At 41.4% G+C, this 19,722-nt stretch overlaps 1 protein-coding gene across 1 annotated transcript; it reads left to right on the top strand.

Annotated features, from left to right (window-relative positions):
* Window positions 1-3,087: 3,087 nt before the first annotated feature.
* mrap2a (melanocortin 2 receptor accessory protein 2a) lies at window positions 3,088-19,175 on the top strand (the record flags this gene model as incomplete). Its single annotated transcript, XM_080740699.1, has 3 exons — window positions 3,088-3,211; window positions 5,283-5,382; window positions 18,782-19,175. 3 exons carry the CDS (start codon window positions 3,088-3,090, stop codon window positions 19,173-19,175), a joined length of 618 nt encoding a protein of 205 aa, XP_080596825.1.
* Between the last annotated feature and the right edge of the window lie 547 nt (window positions 19,176-19,722).

Raw genomic sequence — 19,722 nt, 5'->3', positions numbered from 1 at the left:
CATTATATGTTTGGCTTATAACCTAGGGCAAGTACTTCTAGTCGGCCTGAATTTAACGAGTACTTCTAGTCAGTTGCAGTTATAGCTTTTTTTACTGTTATGTCTGGACCCTATGAAGGGTCAGTATTTGTCAGTTTGTTACTGTTATGTTCACTGTACCGATAATACTGTGTTTATTTAGGTCTCTCACTTTCATGGCTTGGCCCAGCCATTGGAAATTGAGAAACAATATTTTTATCTTTGACTATGTTACTGACCAGTTCTGTTTTCTGTAATATTAAGTACTTTTAAGACGTTTTAAAATGTCTCTGAGGAATTAAAGTTAAGATTTAAGATTAAGAATAACTAACTCAAATTATTGATGTCTAAATTAATTTAAACTATTGTAACGTTAAGTTTTAAACCTGACCGGAGGATTCTGGCTGTGTCCGAGTATAAATTGTCATTTATTTGATGACTTTTCTGTGAGAATGAATTTACTGTATGTGTGTGCGCGTGCGTGCGTGCACGTGTGTGTGTCACTCCCTCTCCCCCACTCTTGTGTGACTGTGTGTGACTGTGTGCATCTGCCAAGGTCAGATTGTTTTTGTGTCTGATATCATGTTTTGGGAACATGTGAGAGTGTTTTGACCTCCTCTCTTCCATTTTCAACAACATTCTGATTGTTTACTCTCTGAAGTATTTTGTTTAATTGTCCTGTTCTCTTACTGTTAAGAACTCCAATACCCAAAGTCCTCTATCTCCTTAGTTGCCATAACAACCTTCAATGTCATGTCATCCCATTCCTGAGCAGGACGGCTGATTAAGCCAAGGTCCTCTTTGGGCGTCTTACTGGTACTAGACACAGTGTCTAGTCCTCACTGCTACTGTACTGTATACTGTAGTGTATGATTCAAAGCCCTTTTTATTGATTTAAATAATTTAAATTATTTATTTAACTTTAAATGTCACAACCTGTTGTAACATCAGAGGGGTGTGATGTATCTTTTGTTTTTTCATTTTAACATTTTTAACATTGTTTTAATTTGTTTTTTCATTGATTTAAGATTTATTTGAAACTTAATTTGAAATATTTCTGTTTCAACATGGGCTGAGATGGACGGAGAGAGGAATGCAGTGTGGGGAAGGAGAATCGGGTCACCGGAAATCAACCACGACTGAGGCGGGATGCAGACGAACCACCACCTGGACAGGCCAGGACAGTGCATGCCAATCAACCGCAGTGGCACGATGTAAAAATCGTGCCTTGTCGGTGAGTTATGTTGCACTGTTGTTGAAGCCATGTGTAGTACAAACACTATCATGATGAACTAAATTGTTTTGGAAACAGTAAACTGGCCAAGTCCTCTGCCCCGTATAGGAACTACCTGAGAAGAGACCCAGAAGCAACCCCACATCAACTGCATCCTCCTCCCTCACGTCTCTACAATGCCCCACCATCATCATCATCATCATCATCATCATCATCATCATCATCGTCATCATCATCATCATCATCATCATCACCGTCATCACCGACTTTTCAATTCATCTTTTATTTGTTTTCTTTCTTTATTTGTCTTCATTCATCTGTACAAACGATGAATGATGTGTCACATTTCTTTAAACTTTAAGGATTTATTCCAGTTCCCTTTAAAAAAAATATTACAGTCCTTTTTGAAAATTTGAATTTCTAAATATTATTAAAGTCTTCATATTATTATTATTATTATTACCCTGATAAAATGTTTAATATGGAGGTCATATGAACCTCATACAAAAATTAAAAGGATAGATTGATAAGATAAGAATTATGATACATAATTCTATGTTTGTGTATGAAGCTCATATGACCATAAGGTTATATATTATGAACTGAGCGTACAGTATAGAGACCACATTTTGGTCGGATACTGTGGGTTCAGGCTAAACTGATTACAGGTCATAGTAACTTTGGTTGCCCTGGCTACGAAATCATGATATACTGTATGTCTGTGGAAAATTACCAACATACGTGTCCCTTTCTTCCTGTTACTTCCTTGTTATGATTTGGGAACAAATGAATGAGTCCCACGAAGATCTTACTGTCATAACTGTATGTCTTTATATACTGAATGTAACTTCCATTTTGGGAGAGAGAATTCTCGACCTGCCAGCTAGTGGTAGAGAGAGATTTAGAACGCTGCCACCAGGATGGTATGCTCACTGTCTGTCTTCTTTGTCTGTCTCTCCTCAATACAGCAATCTAAGATCAGTCCTTTGGCTCGTCTCTTCTTATTTTAACTATGGATTTAGAGATCCATAATTTATTTATTAGTATACATGATGTCAGATGTGATAGACGTCATAGGACTCACAGCTTATTTCCATATACAGTACATGGATCTTCTCCATATATGGGTAACTGGTCCGATATACATCACTGGCCAGACTGCCAAGGCATGGCGTGACCTGGCCCGTTAGGGCGAGGTCTGAGTATGACCGTCATGTTTCAGGGCTAGTTAGCTGCTTTGAATGAACAGTCCAGCCAAGTTCAACTGGGATTGATGGTCAAGTCATGCATTGCTCAATTGTTTGATTGCATAGAACTAATGCTATAGTCTAATCAGAACACCTGTGTAAGGCTGTGTTGACCCAAGAAATGGCCGCTCTTAGAACTACATTTGGCACACCCTATACAAACATGTCCATTGATCCTTGTGTGCCTCCTGTGCTGTGTCTAGTCTCTCATCCTCATGCTCTCTCTCTCTCTCTCTCAGAAACCCATCAAAGTAGGCACATTTGTTGTTCTCTTGAGAGAGAGAGAGAGAGAGAGAGAGAGAGAGAGAGAGAGAGAGAGAGAGAGAGAGAGAGAGATAGAGTGAGTGAGTGAGTGAGAGTGAGAGAGAGTGAGTGAGTGTGACTGAGAGTGAGTGAGAGAGAGAGAGAGAGAGAGAGAGAGAGAGAGAGAGAGAGAGAGAGAGAAGAGGGCAGTCAGACTAGTAGAGCAGAGTAGACCCAACACCCAACAAAGGGAAAAAGGATTTACGCATCATCTGTCGTCCACAAACTTTGGTGCATTGAAGATGTTGTGAACTTTGATCAAGCAGAGCTGATCTTTCTACTGAGATGTCTGGTTTCAAACAGCAGAATGAAACAGCCACCGCGCCTCCCAGCTCTGAGTATGAATGGAGATATGAATATTATGACTTAGAGGAACCCATCTCTTTTGAAGGACTCAAGGCGAACCGATGTAAGTATGAACGGCAGTGACGTGTCGCTTGCCGACAAGCTGGTTGTCAATTCCCGGGCGGGAAGCGACGCCGCTCGGCAAGCTGCATGTCCGAGGAGCCCGACACAGAAAAGGCTAGTGTTGTGGATCTGGTTCTGTTAATAACCGCACATATCCCTTGATATTGTCACATTTATCATGTAGCCTAAGCCTACTCATAAACTGACGGAAGAACCGATCCATCTGCATGCCTGCTTCTTTCAACTTCTGTTCTGGGCTATATTGAACTATTCATAGATTCTCGTACTTTTCAGTCTGCAATTCAGTCTAATTATTTAGGCTACTACACTACTAGACTATCATATGACTTGTGTATTTTATCGAGTCGGACTTTTGATCTAATCAAAGATCAGACTTGATTCATTGAACATTTTACAGGCCATTAGGCTATAAGACAATGTGTGTGTGTGTGTGTGTGTGTGTGTGAGAGAGAGAGAGAGAGAGAGAGAGAGAGAGAGAGAGAGAGTGTGTTCTGTGTGTGTGTGTGTGTGTGTGTGCGTGCGTGTGTGTGTGTGCGCGCGCGTGTGCGTGAGACGGATAGGTGGACAGACAGTCAGACACCCTCTTATTATAACTCTATGGTGGACACTAATTAATAGGGACATATGGGCACCTCGATGTAAAATTGTCTATTTTGTCCAAAAGTATAATATTTGAAAAATGGTCTTAAGTAGGCTAATTATAGGCCTACATGATGTGAAAATGCATGCACATCATTTATATCAGACTTAAATTGTATCCTGTTTATGCTCATAATATATACAGTATAGGCTACTAGGTTTTGTTACAATTTAGCAATATGTAGAAATATTAGACCTTCTTAATTGACCCAGCTTAATTGATGTTATCAGCCGCTAGAGTCGGTGTCCCAAAAAAGCAAAAAATAATCTGCTTTAAGTAGCATTATGAGGGGTCAAACTAGGGGGTTTTCATGATTCTGAATCCATTGCAAGCATTTGTTTTGCATGAAAAACATTCATTGGGCTAAAACGGACCCACAAGACTATGGTTTAGTGATGAAAAGTGATCACTTTTCACACTTTTCACACCGACTCTAGCGGCTGATAACATCAATTAAGCTGGGTCTCAGAAAGGGTTATCATACCAAAATGTAAACTAGAGACATGTAGGAAGTAAAAAAATGTAAAAAATGTACGGTCACCCGTATTGGTACCAATTTGTGAAGATATCAGAATTGGCCCCTGGCCTATATTTAGATTGTCTTAAGTACCAGCTCTTATGCCTTAAAGTTATACCATGTAACTTTTTTTATAAAAAAAATCTTAAAATTGTCCTAACTGTTAAATCGCTAAAGTTTTAGAACCCCCACTCCGTTAATTTCAGCTTCTAAAGCCTTCTCTTTATATGTTTTCTATGAGCCGCGAGGGGGGGAGAATTTCGCGGCAAAATGACGTCATCTGCATCATGTGTATACGTTGGCCAATCATATCGCCGATCATAAACACATGGTACACTACCGGCCAATCACAGGCGCATCTTGCTGACTTCTCAGGAAGTAGCTTGCCTCAACATAACAACAACATACTCGGGTGAAGGAGTGTGTTTCTCCGGAATGCCTGAACGCACAGGAACCAGGGACCCCTCTAAAGATAGATCTCGGCGAGGTGGAGGCAGACGCGGTGGCGAGAGGCCCGGTCCGCAGCGAAAAACGGCCGAAAGATGCGGACGCGACCGCGGTTTGCTATACAGCTCTGACCACTAGTTGAGCAACTTACACAGTATAGCTTTAAGACCTGGAGGCGTGGTAAATGCTGTTTGGCCACTCAAAAAAACCCATCCAAACAGCATTTACCACCTTCAGCTGGTCATAAGTTAAGGCATAAGAGTGGGTATTTAAGACAATCAAAATAGAGCCCTCAGTGTTTATTGGGGTGACATACAGATATACTACATACATACTGCTGTCTTTTTCCTTCTTTTTTTTTTTGCCCGACTGCCCGTGATGTTTCCATTGGTTTGAATGACAATGACATTCCCATCCTTGCTGTGTAATCTCTCCTCTTTTGTGCAGACTCCATCGTGATTGGTTTCTGGGTCGGCCTGGCGGTCTTTGTCATCTTCATGTTCTTTGTCCTCACTCTCCTGACCAAGACAGGTGCACCACACCCTGAGTAAGTCTTCCTTATTAACACATCAATACTTCACTATGAATATGCTCTAAGTCTAAGACTTAGAGAGCATCTTATTTTAACCATAAAATATCACATAGAGCAGGGGTCATAAACGTTTTTCTGACCAAGGACCCCTTAACTGAGAGAGAGATGAAGCAGGGACCCCTCACATTTTGTATACAATTGTGTTGCAGATTCAACTTTTTCATAGATAGCTTTGTAGTTGTTTGACAGCACTGTCACCAGTGTTTGTTAGATTCATGTTAATGTGCATTTTTAGATGTTTAACCGTCAATACTTAGTCACCTTGACCTTTCACTCTGTACTTGGTCTGGGGAATGTGGGGTCCTCCCTGGGAGCCCCGACCCACAGGTTGAGAACCAGTGCTCTACAGCAATGATTACTATGGGAATATAGAGCTATTTAACACTTAGAAAATAAAATCACATACAGTACCTTTAGGATTTTGCATGAAAACTTCAAACTGCTTTTATGGGTCATTTGTGTGTAAGTAAAAAGAGCAACCTTACTGTTACAAATTGGTCATCATGAGAAATAAAAAAAATAGTCCATCTATGCGCTCACAACACCTTGTGAATCAACACTATTGTCCCTAAGACAAAGAATACTGGGCAATTCTTTAATTCAATACCTCCTCCATTTCAGGAAATTCCTCAGATTTCAGCACCATGGACAGAGCCACCAGAAAGCAGTGATATAGAGCAGTGGTTCTCAAACCTTTTTGGTTGCTGTACCCCCCATAGAGTTATAATAAGAATAGAGAGGACACCAGATATCCCCGCCCGTCCACTTGCATTGAGTTGCTCACCCAGCGCATGAGGCGTTTTCACCCCTCCTTCCGCGTAGTAAAACCGTGACGTAGTGGGGCCTTTGTGACGCATTTTTCGTCATAGTTTGTGTTCATGGACACGCTGGGGCTCGAATTCATGAACGAGCACTTCCGGTATGAACGCGCGTCAATACAAAGAAGCCTAGACGCGCGTTCATGTTTCTGGCCCCAACTGCAGTACCTCAAAACGGCCACCATGTCCATTTGGTTTCAGGGCACCCCCAGGGTTCTGGGGGCTTGGCACCCCCTTATACTGATTTCTGAAGCCAAGTACCCCTTACCCTGACTACAGCATTTTGCTTATCAAAAGCTCATCTAAAGTTTCAATGCCAATATGTCAAAAATAAAACAGCATAATGGCAAATAAACATTGAATCAATAACTAGTTATTGTACTAGTTATTGATGTAATTTGGTTTTACAATTTTCAGATTAGCAGGTTCACATAAAGTCTGTCCATGTTTTGTCATGAGCCATAACAGTAAAATACATATTGCCATTTTCTAGTTTTTCTCCTGTACCCCCTGCAGTACCCCCGCGTACCCCTAGGGGTACACGTAGCCCAATTTGAGAAACACTGGAAGTGGTTTACTGGTGCCACTAAAGATCTCCCATTCATTTTTCCCCACGGACTTTTACAAAAATATGTATAACAATTATACTAGAACCAAGCCATCCAGGGTTGTTTAGCGATTTAAAAAAAATCTTTTCACAGAAACAATGGTTTCATGGTCAGGATTAACTGGCATCCTGGATCCAGGGGTCGACATTATAAATGGCCCGCTGGCCCCGATGTACTTTTTAGAGTGACAGGGCCACCAGAACTCACCAGGGACTTGCCCGTTTGGGCCAGTGAATGTAATGCCTTGAAAATAAAACGAGTAAAAACGTTTATATCCAATTTCACATGTATTCCCATTTCCCTGTGGTACTGTTTTGTAATAATTTCCGTGAAATCGTCTCGTAATTACCGCTAAAATATAGCGTTGCGTGATCCTGATCAAAGACGGAGCAAAGTTGCCTTCTGAGTGCAGCGTGCGTGCGCACAGCAGCTGCAGTCACAGTTCAGAGCAAGGCTCGCTCCACGCTCATTCACATCCATGCGTTCGGCAGAGCAGCCAGTCTGCTACTGTAGCTGTTGATGCTGCTAACGTTAGCTTCTAGAGATTGTTGACAACGGAGCGGAGCGCTGTTGCCCTGCTGTTCAGTATGTCCAATGTCACCGCGTGTCAGAATCAGAGAGTACAAGTTGGGGAAAGGTCCATTACTATACTGAGAGAAAGGAGAGAAAACGCTGTCACTGTGTGTCTAGTGAACGAGAGAGAGGGGCGGTCCGTGTGTGCGTGCGTGTGTGTGTGTGTGCAGTATGACCCTACCAAAAACGCTTTTTATCCCTTTTAATCTGGGCAGAATTTCAGAAAATCTGCTTATTTAAAGTTGCTGAAGGAAAATTGTGCTAATTTAGGTCATACATGTTAATGCCTCAACATTGACCATTTAAAGATGGCGGCCACCACTATACTGAACGATAGTAAAACATATAGGGGACATACCGTGAATATCAGGGCTTGTACAGATACCACAAACAACTAACGTCACGTGAGTTCTTAGAGGTGAGTCAATAAATGTCCAGCAACAGTCATATTAAAACCCAGAAACAACTAGAAGAAGTGCTCTTGCGAGCACAGGTCTCCACCAGGTCACGCGTCCTGGTGGTGCTATAATAGGCCAATGTAAAAAGGGTGGCATGTGTTCTTCACCAATCTTAGACCTTTCATGGCGCCACCATGAGGCTGATTTGAACATTTTGTAGTGTAATTTCTTCCTTGGCCTTTTGCGAATGTGCGTGCACAATTTCATTACAATTGCACGCTGTGTTTGATTTGAGGCATTTTGTTCGAAACGGATCAATCCTGCAAAGTTTGGAGGCCAATCGTAGCCAATCAGGATGGAATATTTAATACGGGACAAATCTGTCTTGATCATATGACTGTAGACATACTGTGTACTGATTTGTGTTAATTTTGGGTAAAATCTGAAGGAGTAATATCCAAAGATGTGTCTTACATAAGTCGGCCTCCTGGTGGCGCTATAAAAGGCTGAAAAAATTAAAGGAAAGGGTTTTTCCTTGGCCTATAGGGAGTGCGCTTACAAAATTTGAAACTGATCGGTGGAATTATAGGTAAAACCACAAATTGACCTGTTATAGCGCCACCATGAGGCTGATTTCAAAAATTTGAAATGGCATTTCTTCCTCGGCCTAATGGGAATGTGTGTGCGCGATTTCATGTTAATTGCACTCTGCGTTTGTGATTTGAAGCATTTTGTCCAAAACGGACCAATCGTACAAACTTTGAAAGCCAATCTCAGCCAATCAGGATGGAATATGGACAATCAGACAGATCCATGTCGATCACATGACTGTAGAGATACTGTCTACCGATTTGCGTGATTTTTGGACAAAATCTGTAGGAGTACTGGCCAAAGGGTAGTTTTGCACAAATTGGCCACCTGGTGGCGCTAGAACAGGCCCATGTGAAAAATGTGGGGCAGAGGTTCTGAATTGGCATCCAGGGAGTGCGCTTACAAAGTTTGAAACTGATCGGTGGAGTTATAGGTAAAACCACGAATCGGCCTGTTATAGCGCCACCATGAGGCTGATTTAAAAAATGTGAAGAGGCATTTCTTCCTCTGCCTAGTGGGAATGTGTGTGCACGATTTCATGTTAATTGCACTCTGCATTTGTGATTTGAGGCATTTTGTCCAAAATGGACCAATCTTACAAACTTTGAGAGCCAATCTCAGCCAATCAGGATGGAATATGGACAATCAGACAGATCCGGGTCGATCACATGACTGTAGAGATGCTGTCTACCGATTTGCGTGATTTTTGGACAAAATCTGTAGTGTACAGAAATGTGTTTTGCAAACATCGGCCTCATGGTGGCGCTAGAACGGGGCCATTTGATAAATGTTGGGCAGAGGTTCTGAATTGGCATCCAGGGAGTGTGTGTGCTCATTTTGGCAGCGACCGGGCCAACGGCGCCGGAGATTAGCTGGTAACAAACTCGGAGGACGGACAGACGGACGGACGCACGGACGGACAGGGGGCGAAAACATACTCTCCCCCTGCCTTCGGCTGGTGGAGACAATAATCAATGTCCAAGCGGATGCAAGGATATAGCTCAAATGGTCATAGAAAGCAAACTGAGCAGCGAACGTAATCTTTTATGTGTGAAATTGAATCTGGCTCATTCAACTTCACACAATCTTAAGCAGTGAAGTCGGGCAGTGGGTGTCATTTAATCATTAGAACATCCTGTACTCATAGTCATAGTTTTCCAATGCTAGTGGGTCACCGTGTCAGGCAGTGTCGTCCCAAATCTTTTTGAGCAAGAAGCGTGCACGGACATGCATCGATGTAAGACAACTCTTAAGTTCACACATCAACAACGTTTACAAAATCTGTAATGTCAAACCAGCGGCATTAACCTATACTGTAAGAACGAGCCTGGATGCATATCAATGGTCTGCTAACTCCAATAGTGTAGGTGTTAAGCGACGTCTGTGTGAAGTCGTGTAGGCTTAAAGGGATATTTCACTTTCAAAAAGAAAATTTGGGTCATTTTATGTCTAATCAGGCTTTTGGGAACACCCTGGACAGTTTTTAATTTGCTTGATTCAATATTTAGATATTTGATATTTAGTATTGTATGCACCAACACAGTGGTGTGTTCGTGATATGCATTATATATAGATGAACTGCAAACGCATCTGATACACAGGAGGAGAGGCTGGGGCAACAAGCAGAAGTTCCATAGAAGAAAGGGCCTGAAATGTAAGCTACACACTTTTCTTTGAAATTGAAAATTAAAAAAACAGGTCAAAATGACCCATCACCGATGTGTTGCACATTCAATTTCACACATTCTAATTCAATTTCACACATTCTAAAGCAGCGAAGTTGGGGAGTGGGTGTCATTAGAACATCCTGTACCCATAATTTTCCAATGCTAGGGGTGTCAGGCAGTGTTATATTGCTCTAATGTATTGTCTTGTAGTCAGTGGAGGAAAAAGTACTTCTTACTTAAGTAAAATATCAATACTGCAATGTAGAAATACTCTGTTAACAATTAAAAGTCTGGAATTCAAAATGTTCTTGAGTAAAAGTACAAACGTGTTGGACTGTTGGTATCCAAATGTACTTAAAGTACCAAAAGTAGAAAGTACTCATTATGCTGAATGTCCCATTTCACAAGTTTTCAAAAGTATAAAAGTCCTTTGAAAATAGCAGATCTACAAGCTCGAAATGTGTCGCATCGCGATGCATTGTGAGCTTGTAGGTCAGCTATTTTCAAATGGCTGAAATATATTATGGTTGAAGTGGTTAATGTATGCACAGTTAATAAATATGATGCAATTATGCCAGCATAAACCATTAGCCTTGGATCAAGAATATCATAGATGTATTTTATTTACATTTTTATATCATCTATAAAATACAGCTTTGATAGCCTTGATCCTAGATTAATTAACCTCAAATTAGGAGATCCTGGAAAGGCAGACAGACAGCTGTCAATCTGGGCTGGGGCCCTCACCAGTTAATCAGGCTACAGTTGGTGTTAGGAGTAGGCCTACATGTTATTGAATCAAATGAGTTATTTTTATGGGGAATGATATTTTGAATGGCAAAATGGACCGGACAGTACAGTTCACTGATACAGCTTCTACTGAAAGGATTTAAACAACAGAAAGCTCAATGGCTTGTTTTGCATTGGGGTCCTATGTACTCAATCCATTAAAAAGAAGAAAAAAAAGACGCTGGTATCGAGGATGAACGAGGACGCACATTTTGCGCGCACACGCGGGTCAGGGCCAGTGATCATCAAAATCCACTGGCCCTGAGGGCCAGTAGTAAATTTCCCTTAATGTCTACCCCTGGGATGGCTTCGTTCAAGGCTTAACATAATTGTTATACATCTTTTCGTGAAAGTCTATGAGGAAATTAACGCAATGCTCTATGAATAGCTCACGCGCACACACTCTGATGCACGCACGTTGCACGCGTGCACAGTGCACTCGCATTATGCTATCTACAGTACAAGCAGTATCTCACTTAGACTAGTCTCTCGAAAACAGACTTCTAAGTGAAAAGGAACTTTTCTTTGACGATGTCTAGCCAGATAGCTTTTAGACAGACTGAAGTCTGAAATTGCCTCCAATATCTGACAGGCATCTAGGCTCTCTCTTTTTTCTCACCACTCTGTAACAGTTGGCTTCTGTGATGAATTGTTTATTACGAGCTCTGATCATTCCACAGCACCATGTTCAACAGAGAATGACAAGATGCAGGAAGATGAGCTACTCATTATATATGATCTCTCAAAGTGCAATATAAAAGATACAATTATATTGCAAAAGTGCACTTCATCTCTCAAGATGTTGGTTTTGGGGGCAGTATATGGCGAGCGTTCAGGGTTCTGATGGTTGTACAAAGTTGTTCTTCACTCTCTTGGCAACTTATTTATGGTCCCTTTATGGTCCTTCTCTGTGTCCACAGGGTCAATAAGGTCCTCTACCCATTCTCAACCACGCTTACTCAAGTATTCTATATCGTAGATATAAATTGTACATAAAGTAATACAAAATCATATTATCATACACTCTCGCTGTGTTCACATTGGCGGATACAAAATATGCAAAGCAGTTGAAGCCAGCTCAAGTTATAATTGTTTTGCTTCGTAGCAAAAGTCACATGTATCTTTTTTTCTTTCTTTAATTTTTATCCCACGATTTTTCAACCCATTTTCACCCAGTGCCAATTGCCTATGTAACCCTGGGCTCTGCTCTCCCTCTGCCGCGCCTGGGGAGACAAGGGACTGACCTCATGCTTCCTTCAATGCATGAGTAGTCCAAGTTGTTTCTTTTCACCTGACAGGGGGGATTTCCCCGGGATGGATGTAGCTCGTGGAAGGAACACGTTATTCCAACCAGTTCCTTTCCCCTCCATCAAGCGCCCCGGCTGGCCAGGGGGAGGCATTATTGAGACCAGGATTACTGCATGTTTTTGTGAGGGTATCAACCCTAGGAGACACAGGGAGAACATGCAAACTCCACACAGAAAGGCCCTATCGCCGACCCCACCTAGGGTGTGGGCGCTGATGATGCAGAGGGAGAAACACGCCCCCAGCACCCACAGCTTCCCCCGGCGGGAATCAAACCCAGGACCTTCTAGCAAGTCACATGTATCTTTGTGTCTTCACGTTGCTGGCCTCCTTTGAAAATAAGCGGTTGACTGTATCTTTGTAGCTGCCAGACAGTGGGAACACAGCATCTGTCTCCATTTCATTGGCACACACCCACTTCTCTGTCATAACAAACTCTCAGAGAAAATGCTTTACACCAAAGCCAGGCTGCCACCTGGGAGTTTTCTGATGACAACAACAAACCTCAAACCACCTTGCCTCACCTTCCATTCTGTTCTGCCATTAACTCTCAAATACCTGGAACGCGCCCGAGTCGCGTTAGATTTTAACCACTTTAACCATTATTTTATGCTTTAACTATTGAAAAATAGCAGATCTACAAGCTCACAGCGCGGCACCGAGTGCCGCGCTGCGAGCTTGTAGATCTGCTATTTTTTAAAAATCGTGAAAATGTGTGCAAGTCTTTGAATATCTTTGACCCGATCTTTGACCTGACTTCTAAATCCTTCTTCTAAATCATGTTGTTCTCAAACTTTTTCATGTCAAAGGACCCCCAAAATTACAGGTATTTGGCCGCAGACCCCCCATCTCAAAATATGTTGTTCCAGGGAATATCACAGGTATTAGGGAGTGCACACATGGCATCCTTTTTTTAGGACTATGGTGTGCACTGCAGTGCACATCTTTGATAATCTTTACAGAAACTCTCCAGTACCTTATTTGACCACAGCCGTGCTGCAGAGCTCACTTGTTGTGGGCTCGCCTATAAGGCGAGCACACTTTAGATGTTGTCATTGTGGGCTCGCCTATAAGGCGAGCACACTTTAGATATTGTCATTATTTCTATACTATACTATACTATACTATATCAACTTCTCCTCAATACTTTGGCACCTTTCAACTCCTACATACTTAGTGAGAAAATGAAAATAAAAACATCAATGTGTTCAGTTTACAGTGGCGAAGTGTGCTATTATTTTTTATAGCAATCGGCCAAATGGTGGCGCTGTAGGAAGCCTTCGAAAGTGCGATCTTTGAACAGGTGTAGCTCATGCTGTGTTTGAGGTCCAGCCATGAAACCTGTATACACGTATGCGTCTCCTCATGCCGAACAACTTTTACGCTCTGACTTTTGACCTTTGACCTTTAGATCCCCCAGAATTTGGAATTATATGAAAAACAGAAAAAATCTATCTCCTCCTGGGATTTTTGCGTTAAGCGCACAAAACTTTTTTCACATGAACTTTGGACCAATACGGTCAGATTGATCAACCAGATTTTTTTTAAAGTGAAACATTATTTTTTAATAATTCACTCAATATTGCAGTTTTATGCCAATAATTCTTTTGCCTCTAAATCATACATACAAAGTCACACGTTCATGGCATTTAGCAAAGATGTAGAGGGTTAGTCAAAGTATCACTGAAACCAATTTTATTCCAATCGGCCAAAGGGGGGCGCTATACGAAGCGTCTGAAAATTCAAACTTCAAACGGGCATAAGTCATGACTCGTTTCGTTTGAAGACATGCAACTTGTTACACGCGTGCTTTGACTCAAGTGGAAGACATCTGTGTCGTTGTTAAGTAAGCTCCGCCCTTCGATTTTCCGCCATTTTGAGCAGTTTGTAAAACGCGTAAACCCGCTTTTATTCTGGAATTTTCGCTCCACGTGCACAAAACTTTTTTTACGTGAACTTTGGACCGATATCTAAAGATCTGTCAGATCGGATTTCTTTAAAATTGAAACATGCTTTTTAAAATAAATTCAATGAATATTGCAGTTTTATGCAAATTATTCTTCTGCCTCTAAATCATACATGCAAAGTAACATGTTCATGGCATTTGGCAAAGATGTAGAGTGTTAGTCCAAATATCACTAAAACCAATCTTACCCCAATTGGCCAAAGGGGCCCCCCTTTGGCCAATTGACTATATCATTTTGAGCAGTTTGTGAAACGCTTAAACCCGTTAGGATTTTCTTTTGCAATTTGCATGAAACATTCTACACACAATCTAAGGACCTTTATCTAATATGCCTATGAAGTGCACACACACACAAAAAAAAATAATAATAATGAATATAGCTGCAAGCAGCGATAAAGTGGCCAAAGCCAAAAACACCTCAAATCATGAACACAGCCTGCAATGTGCGTGAAATCTTGCAAGCACATTCCCAATAGGTCAAGGAACAGATACCACCCTTCTTACATTGGCCTGTTATAGCGCCACCAGCGGGTCAATTTTTGCACAACACATTTTTGGAACAAAATGGACCAATCTTTGACGTCAGTAACGTCAAAGAGAGCACTGCCTGCGATCTTGACATTTTGTACTTTTATAGCCATTGTTTTCTGGCTTGAAGCGAGCCCACAATTGTTTCGAAGGAACAATATTTTTCTAGTTAAAGTATGCATCTCACAAGTATGCATAAGTATTTCGGCATAAGTATGAACAAGTATGCATCTCACAACATGTAATATGTGGGATGCTACTGGACTCTTCATCCCGGGTGATGCTGGTACTGTACAGTAGCTATCGAATGATTGATTGAATACTTTATTGGTCATAAATGTAAACAGCACGAGGTATAGTCAAACATTAAGACTAAAAGGATAACAACAAAAAAAAGTCCCGGGGACTTGTTTCCATTGTGGTGTTATGTAATCAATTCATCAACATAGCATGAAATAAATAACGCAATAATACATGTCATCAACAAATACAAAACACTATACAAAGGAGAAAAAGCAGCAGTCTTTGTGCCTCCTTTCTATGGGGATTTGCATTTACCTCCCATTGATAGATGATTTCTCAGGACAGTTTTGAAAGAAACCATTTCTTTCTTTCTTCTACTCTGCCCCCAAAAACCACATTTTGGGGGCAGAGTAGTAGAATGAACATTTTCACATGTTTGTTCTTTATATGGGTATAGTACCAGATGATTGTTGCTCCCTCTAGTGCAGGGGTCTTCAACGTTTTCAGGCCAAGGACCCCTTAGTTGAGAGAGAGATGAAGCAGGGAGCCCCACAACCTTTTCATAGATTCCATATACTGTAGTTTCATTGTTTGACAGCACAATCATCAGTGTATTCTGGATTCATGTTAATTTGTGTTTCCAGATATTTAACCACTTGAACCGTCAATACTTGATAAACTTGACCTTTCAGTCTGTACTTAATCTGCTCCTTTTCCCCTCTACACCAAAGCTCTTTGCCGAAAATAGCCGATCTACAAGCTCACAACGCCTCGCAGCGCGAGGCGTAGTGAGCTTGTAGATCGGCTATTTTTGGCTAAAGTTCTCAGAATATGGATGCTATAGGGGTTCAAGCGGTTCATATAAAAAAGGAGAAAAAAAAGTTTCTATTACACAAAGATTTGGAGGACCCCCTGTAGTAACTCTGAGGACCCCCTGCTGAAGACCCCTGCTCTAGTGACATGCGTGTCACTCACTTTGGGAAAGTAGTTAGCAATATACGGTAGTCAGGAGGAATGAGGGTGTTGAAGGCACTTCCCCTTTGACCCTCTTAAATACCAATCCCATTTTTGGCTTGTGGTCTGAGGGCTTATGTCTGGTGGCAGATTTAGGTGGGCAGAATACAGCAAAGCAATGTCTCATTATTTACAAATGCACTTAGCTGGCTGCTGGCATTATCCAGTCATTATGCACTTAGCTGGCATTACCTGTCTCGTCTCTCGAGACAGACAAATGATCAATTGCTGAAAATCTGCAGAAATTAATGTGGACACCCCTCACATCTGCCTTTGCACTTTACTTAAAGGACAACTTAGTTTTTTTTTACAACAAGGGTTCATATTTTAGATAGTCATTAGAGAAAAGAAAAGATGAGTGTGAAAATGTTTTCATTTACTTCTTTCTGTCGTTTTAGTGTTTTTTCTTTTTCTTTTTTAAACCCATTTTCACCCAGTGCCAATTGCCTATCTAATTCTGAGCCTGGGAAGACAACATACTGACCTCATGCTTCCTTCTATGCATGAGTAGTTCAAGTTGCTTCTTTTCACCTGACAGTGGGGATTTCCCCGTTTTGGACATATTGCGTGGAAGGAACATGTTATTCCAACCAGTTCCTTTCCCCTCCATCAGGTGCCCCGGCTGGCCAGGGGGTGGCATTATAGAGACCAGGATTACTGCATGTTTTTGTGAGGGTATCTACCCTAGGAGACACGGGGAGAACATGCAAACTCCACACAGAAAGGCCCTATCGTTTTAGTGGTTTTAACGATTTTGATTGTGGCTAAATACAGTATGTATTTTTAGACACAATAAGCCCATTCCCAAGATGCACCGCAATCTTTTGTGGGCAGATGTGACTTATGGGGCCTAGGCTAGTGTAAATAGTAACAAAGAAATTGCTGTCTTATTGTGTCTAAAAGACATATTTAGCTACTTGTACGCATGCCCCCACCCACTGAAATCAAAATACTAAAATCGCTTAAACGATAAAAAGCAGTGAATGAAAACATTTTAAGACTCATCTTTTCTTTTCTCTAATTACAATCTAAAATATGAACCCTTATTGTAAAAATAAATAAATTGTCCTTTAAATAATACCTACTGTAAAAAAATAAATAAAAAAAAAGTCAAAGCTTATCTAGCTTGCTGCTTAGTTGGCATAAATGTAAATTCTAAAGATATTTTAAAATGTATATACGGAACCAATGACAGTAGATGACAGATCAATCAGCGTTTTAATTGAGGAAAATGCAATATGCGTGAACATACGTTTGTACATATTTCTCAAACTTATTTTCACTGTGGTCCTTTGGTGAGGCAGAAACTAAAACAATATATAAAAAATACATTCATACAACTCCCAATGTACTAGACAACTAAACTAGCAAAGAACATGGGTACTGTATATGGAAGCTGATACAACTCAATTAAGTGATGGCTATAATAGTTAGGTCCAGCTCTGATTCAGCTATGGCTCTTTATGGTGACCTTGTATAGGACAATGGAGATAGGCTAATCTACTTGATTGTGGAAGAGAGTTGACTGGCTTGAGGTACTAGTCATACCATAGAAATCACAGAGATTAACGAAAAGCTGATTAGACGACACCACAGGACACTGGAAGAAAGGCTGTTGTGATCATCCAATGCAACACTCACACGACACGACGCATGTGTATGAAGAATAATTGTCTCACTATGTTTCTTTTGGAAGTCATTAAACCCAGTAAAACCAGGAAAGCATACACAGCATCTGGGCAATTTTAGATTTTTGCGTTGGCTATTCAAAAATAGCAGATCATACACAAGCTCAGAGCACGTCACTTCATGCTGCGCTGTGAGCTGGTACATCTGCTATTTTTGAAAATCTTTGAAAAATCTTGAAAGATTGAGAACTACTGATTAAGAAGGCATTTGTAGAATCGGCCTCATGTCTTAAATCTTAATAATTGATTACTTCATTGCAATTTAGCCACAGAGCGTTTAATTCACCGTTTGTCAGCCTTCTGATTGGTCCCTGAGACTCCCTGACTGGCCAACCAGAAAAAACCATTCACTTTTTGCTATCGGGGGTGGAGTTTGTGCAGTGGAGAATGTTGAATGTGCTTTCAAGAACTGTCCGCACTGCGCGACACGGAGTTCGCCCGGTACGGCCGCGGGAGGTGATAGCGACGGCAAGCGATCTCGCTCATCATAACGAATAAGCTTCAACAAACTAGTTCACATGGACCTTATCAATGGTCTAAGAGTCACGATTGGGTACATATAATTTAAATAGGCAGAATTACGAAAAGCCAGCCTATTATGTGAGGAGAACTATAATCTGCCTGTCCTCTTCCTACCCAAGATGCAATGCGCTTTCTTTTTCTATTTCTATTCTCTCTCTGATCCAGAGGATTAAACTAATTAAAAATATATATTTTCGGGGGGAAATTACTGTTTTGCTATGTAATTACTGTACCTTTTTCTTCCCTTTTTATTAATATCACGTAGATGTGTTTTTTTTGGTACTTTATATAGCTGTAATGAGGCTATGAAGGAAAAAAAAATCCCATCCACTTCCACTATAAAAGAATCTGCAATAGTGATTCTGTCCCACTGGGATTAAACAAATTAAAACATATATTTTCGGGGAAACCCCCTGTTTTGCAATGTAACTACTGTACCTTTGTCTTCCCTTTTTATTAATATCACCTAGATGTTTTTCCTTTGGTACTTTATATAGCTGTAATGAGGCTATGAAAAAATAAAAAAAATCCCATTCACTGCCACTATAAAAACAATCTGCCCAGGGTCAAATGTCCCATCATAGTAACAGGGCAGAATGGGGCGGGATTTGCAAACTAGTGAATTGTTTTCTCTCTTCATGCAGAGCTGCCGAGGCCTGTGAGAAGCGCATGCGTCTGACCGGGAGCATAGAGGAAGAGGACCTCGACCCCCCGGCCAACAACAGCCCAGCCGGTCCCTCCCACCCGCTTTTGGACAATTCCCTTTTCCAGTGTTACGTCAGAGGAGAAGAGCACCAACAGGGCGATTCAAGAATCCCATGGGCCACGGCAGGGCCTAGCAAGAGGGGCCCGGGTCACAGTGGTGGATCCAACAGGCCCAGCAGCTACACAGAGGAGGCGGAGGGCATGGCTCTGTTGCAGCTGACCACCACCTCCACCACCGCCGCCATGTCAGGGAACAGGACAGACTTCAACATTCCTAACTTTGTGAACTCGGAGCTCAGCTCCACACTTGGAGAGGACGACCTGCTCCTCTGAGAACCGGAACTGCCGCTCACGTTGGACGGTTGGGCCAGAAATGCCTAATTCACTGTTAGGCATTTCTAACTTTTACATTTGAAGGTCTCCCCTCAACATACTGTCAGAGTTAGACTTGTAAGAGTCGACTTAGACCCTCCTAAAGGAACCCACAGAGTCCCTGGAATCCACTTTGAGAACCACTGGCCTAATTTATGTACCGTAAGGTTGTACGACCAAGTCAGGGCTGAGCCGCTACAAGGTGGACTACCTTGCTACTCACTGTAATTAATCAGGCTGTGTATTTTATTTTACCTAACAGCCGTATTTTCTTTTTTATATTATGTTAGTAGCTGAAGTGAATAAATAAGGCTTTATTTGTCACTTACAGTGACAAGCAGCGAAATGTTGGTGGCGCAGAGGCATGCTAACATAATAACACACTAGCAGCAAGGTAATCAAATAATCAAATGTTTAAATAAGGCAAAATTCTTTGTCAAAAATGTGTAGGTAGGCTTACAAATGATGTGCACATACAGTATCTAGCAGCCTATCTAGTACTGTATGT

Source organism: Nannobrachium achirus, assembly GCF_963921795.1.
Source record: "Nannobrachium achirus genome assembly, chromosome: 2".
Classification (NCBI taxonomy): domain Eukaryota; kingdom Metazoa; phylum Chordata; class Actinopteri; order Myctophiformes; family Myctophidae; genus Nannobrachium; species Nannobrachium achirus.
Note: the sequence above shows the minus strand (reverse complement) of the source record. Positions and strands in the feature narration are given on the sequence as shown.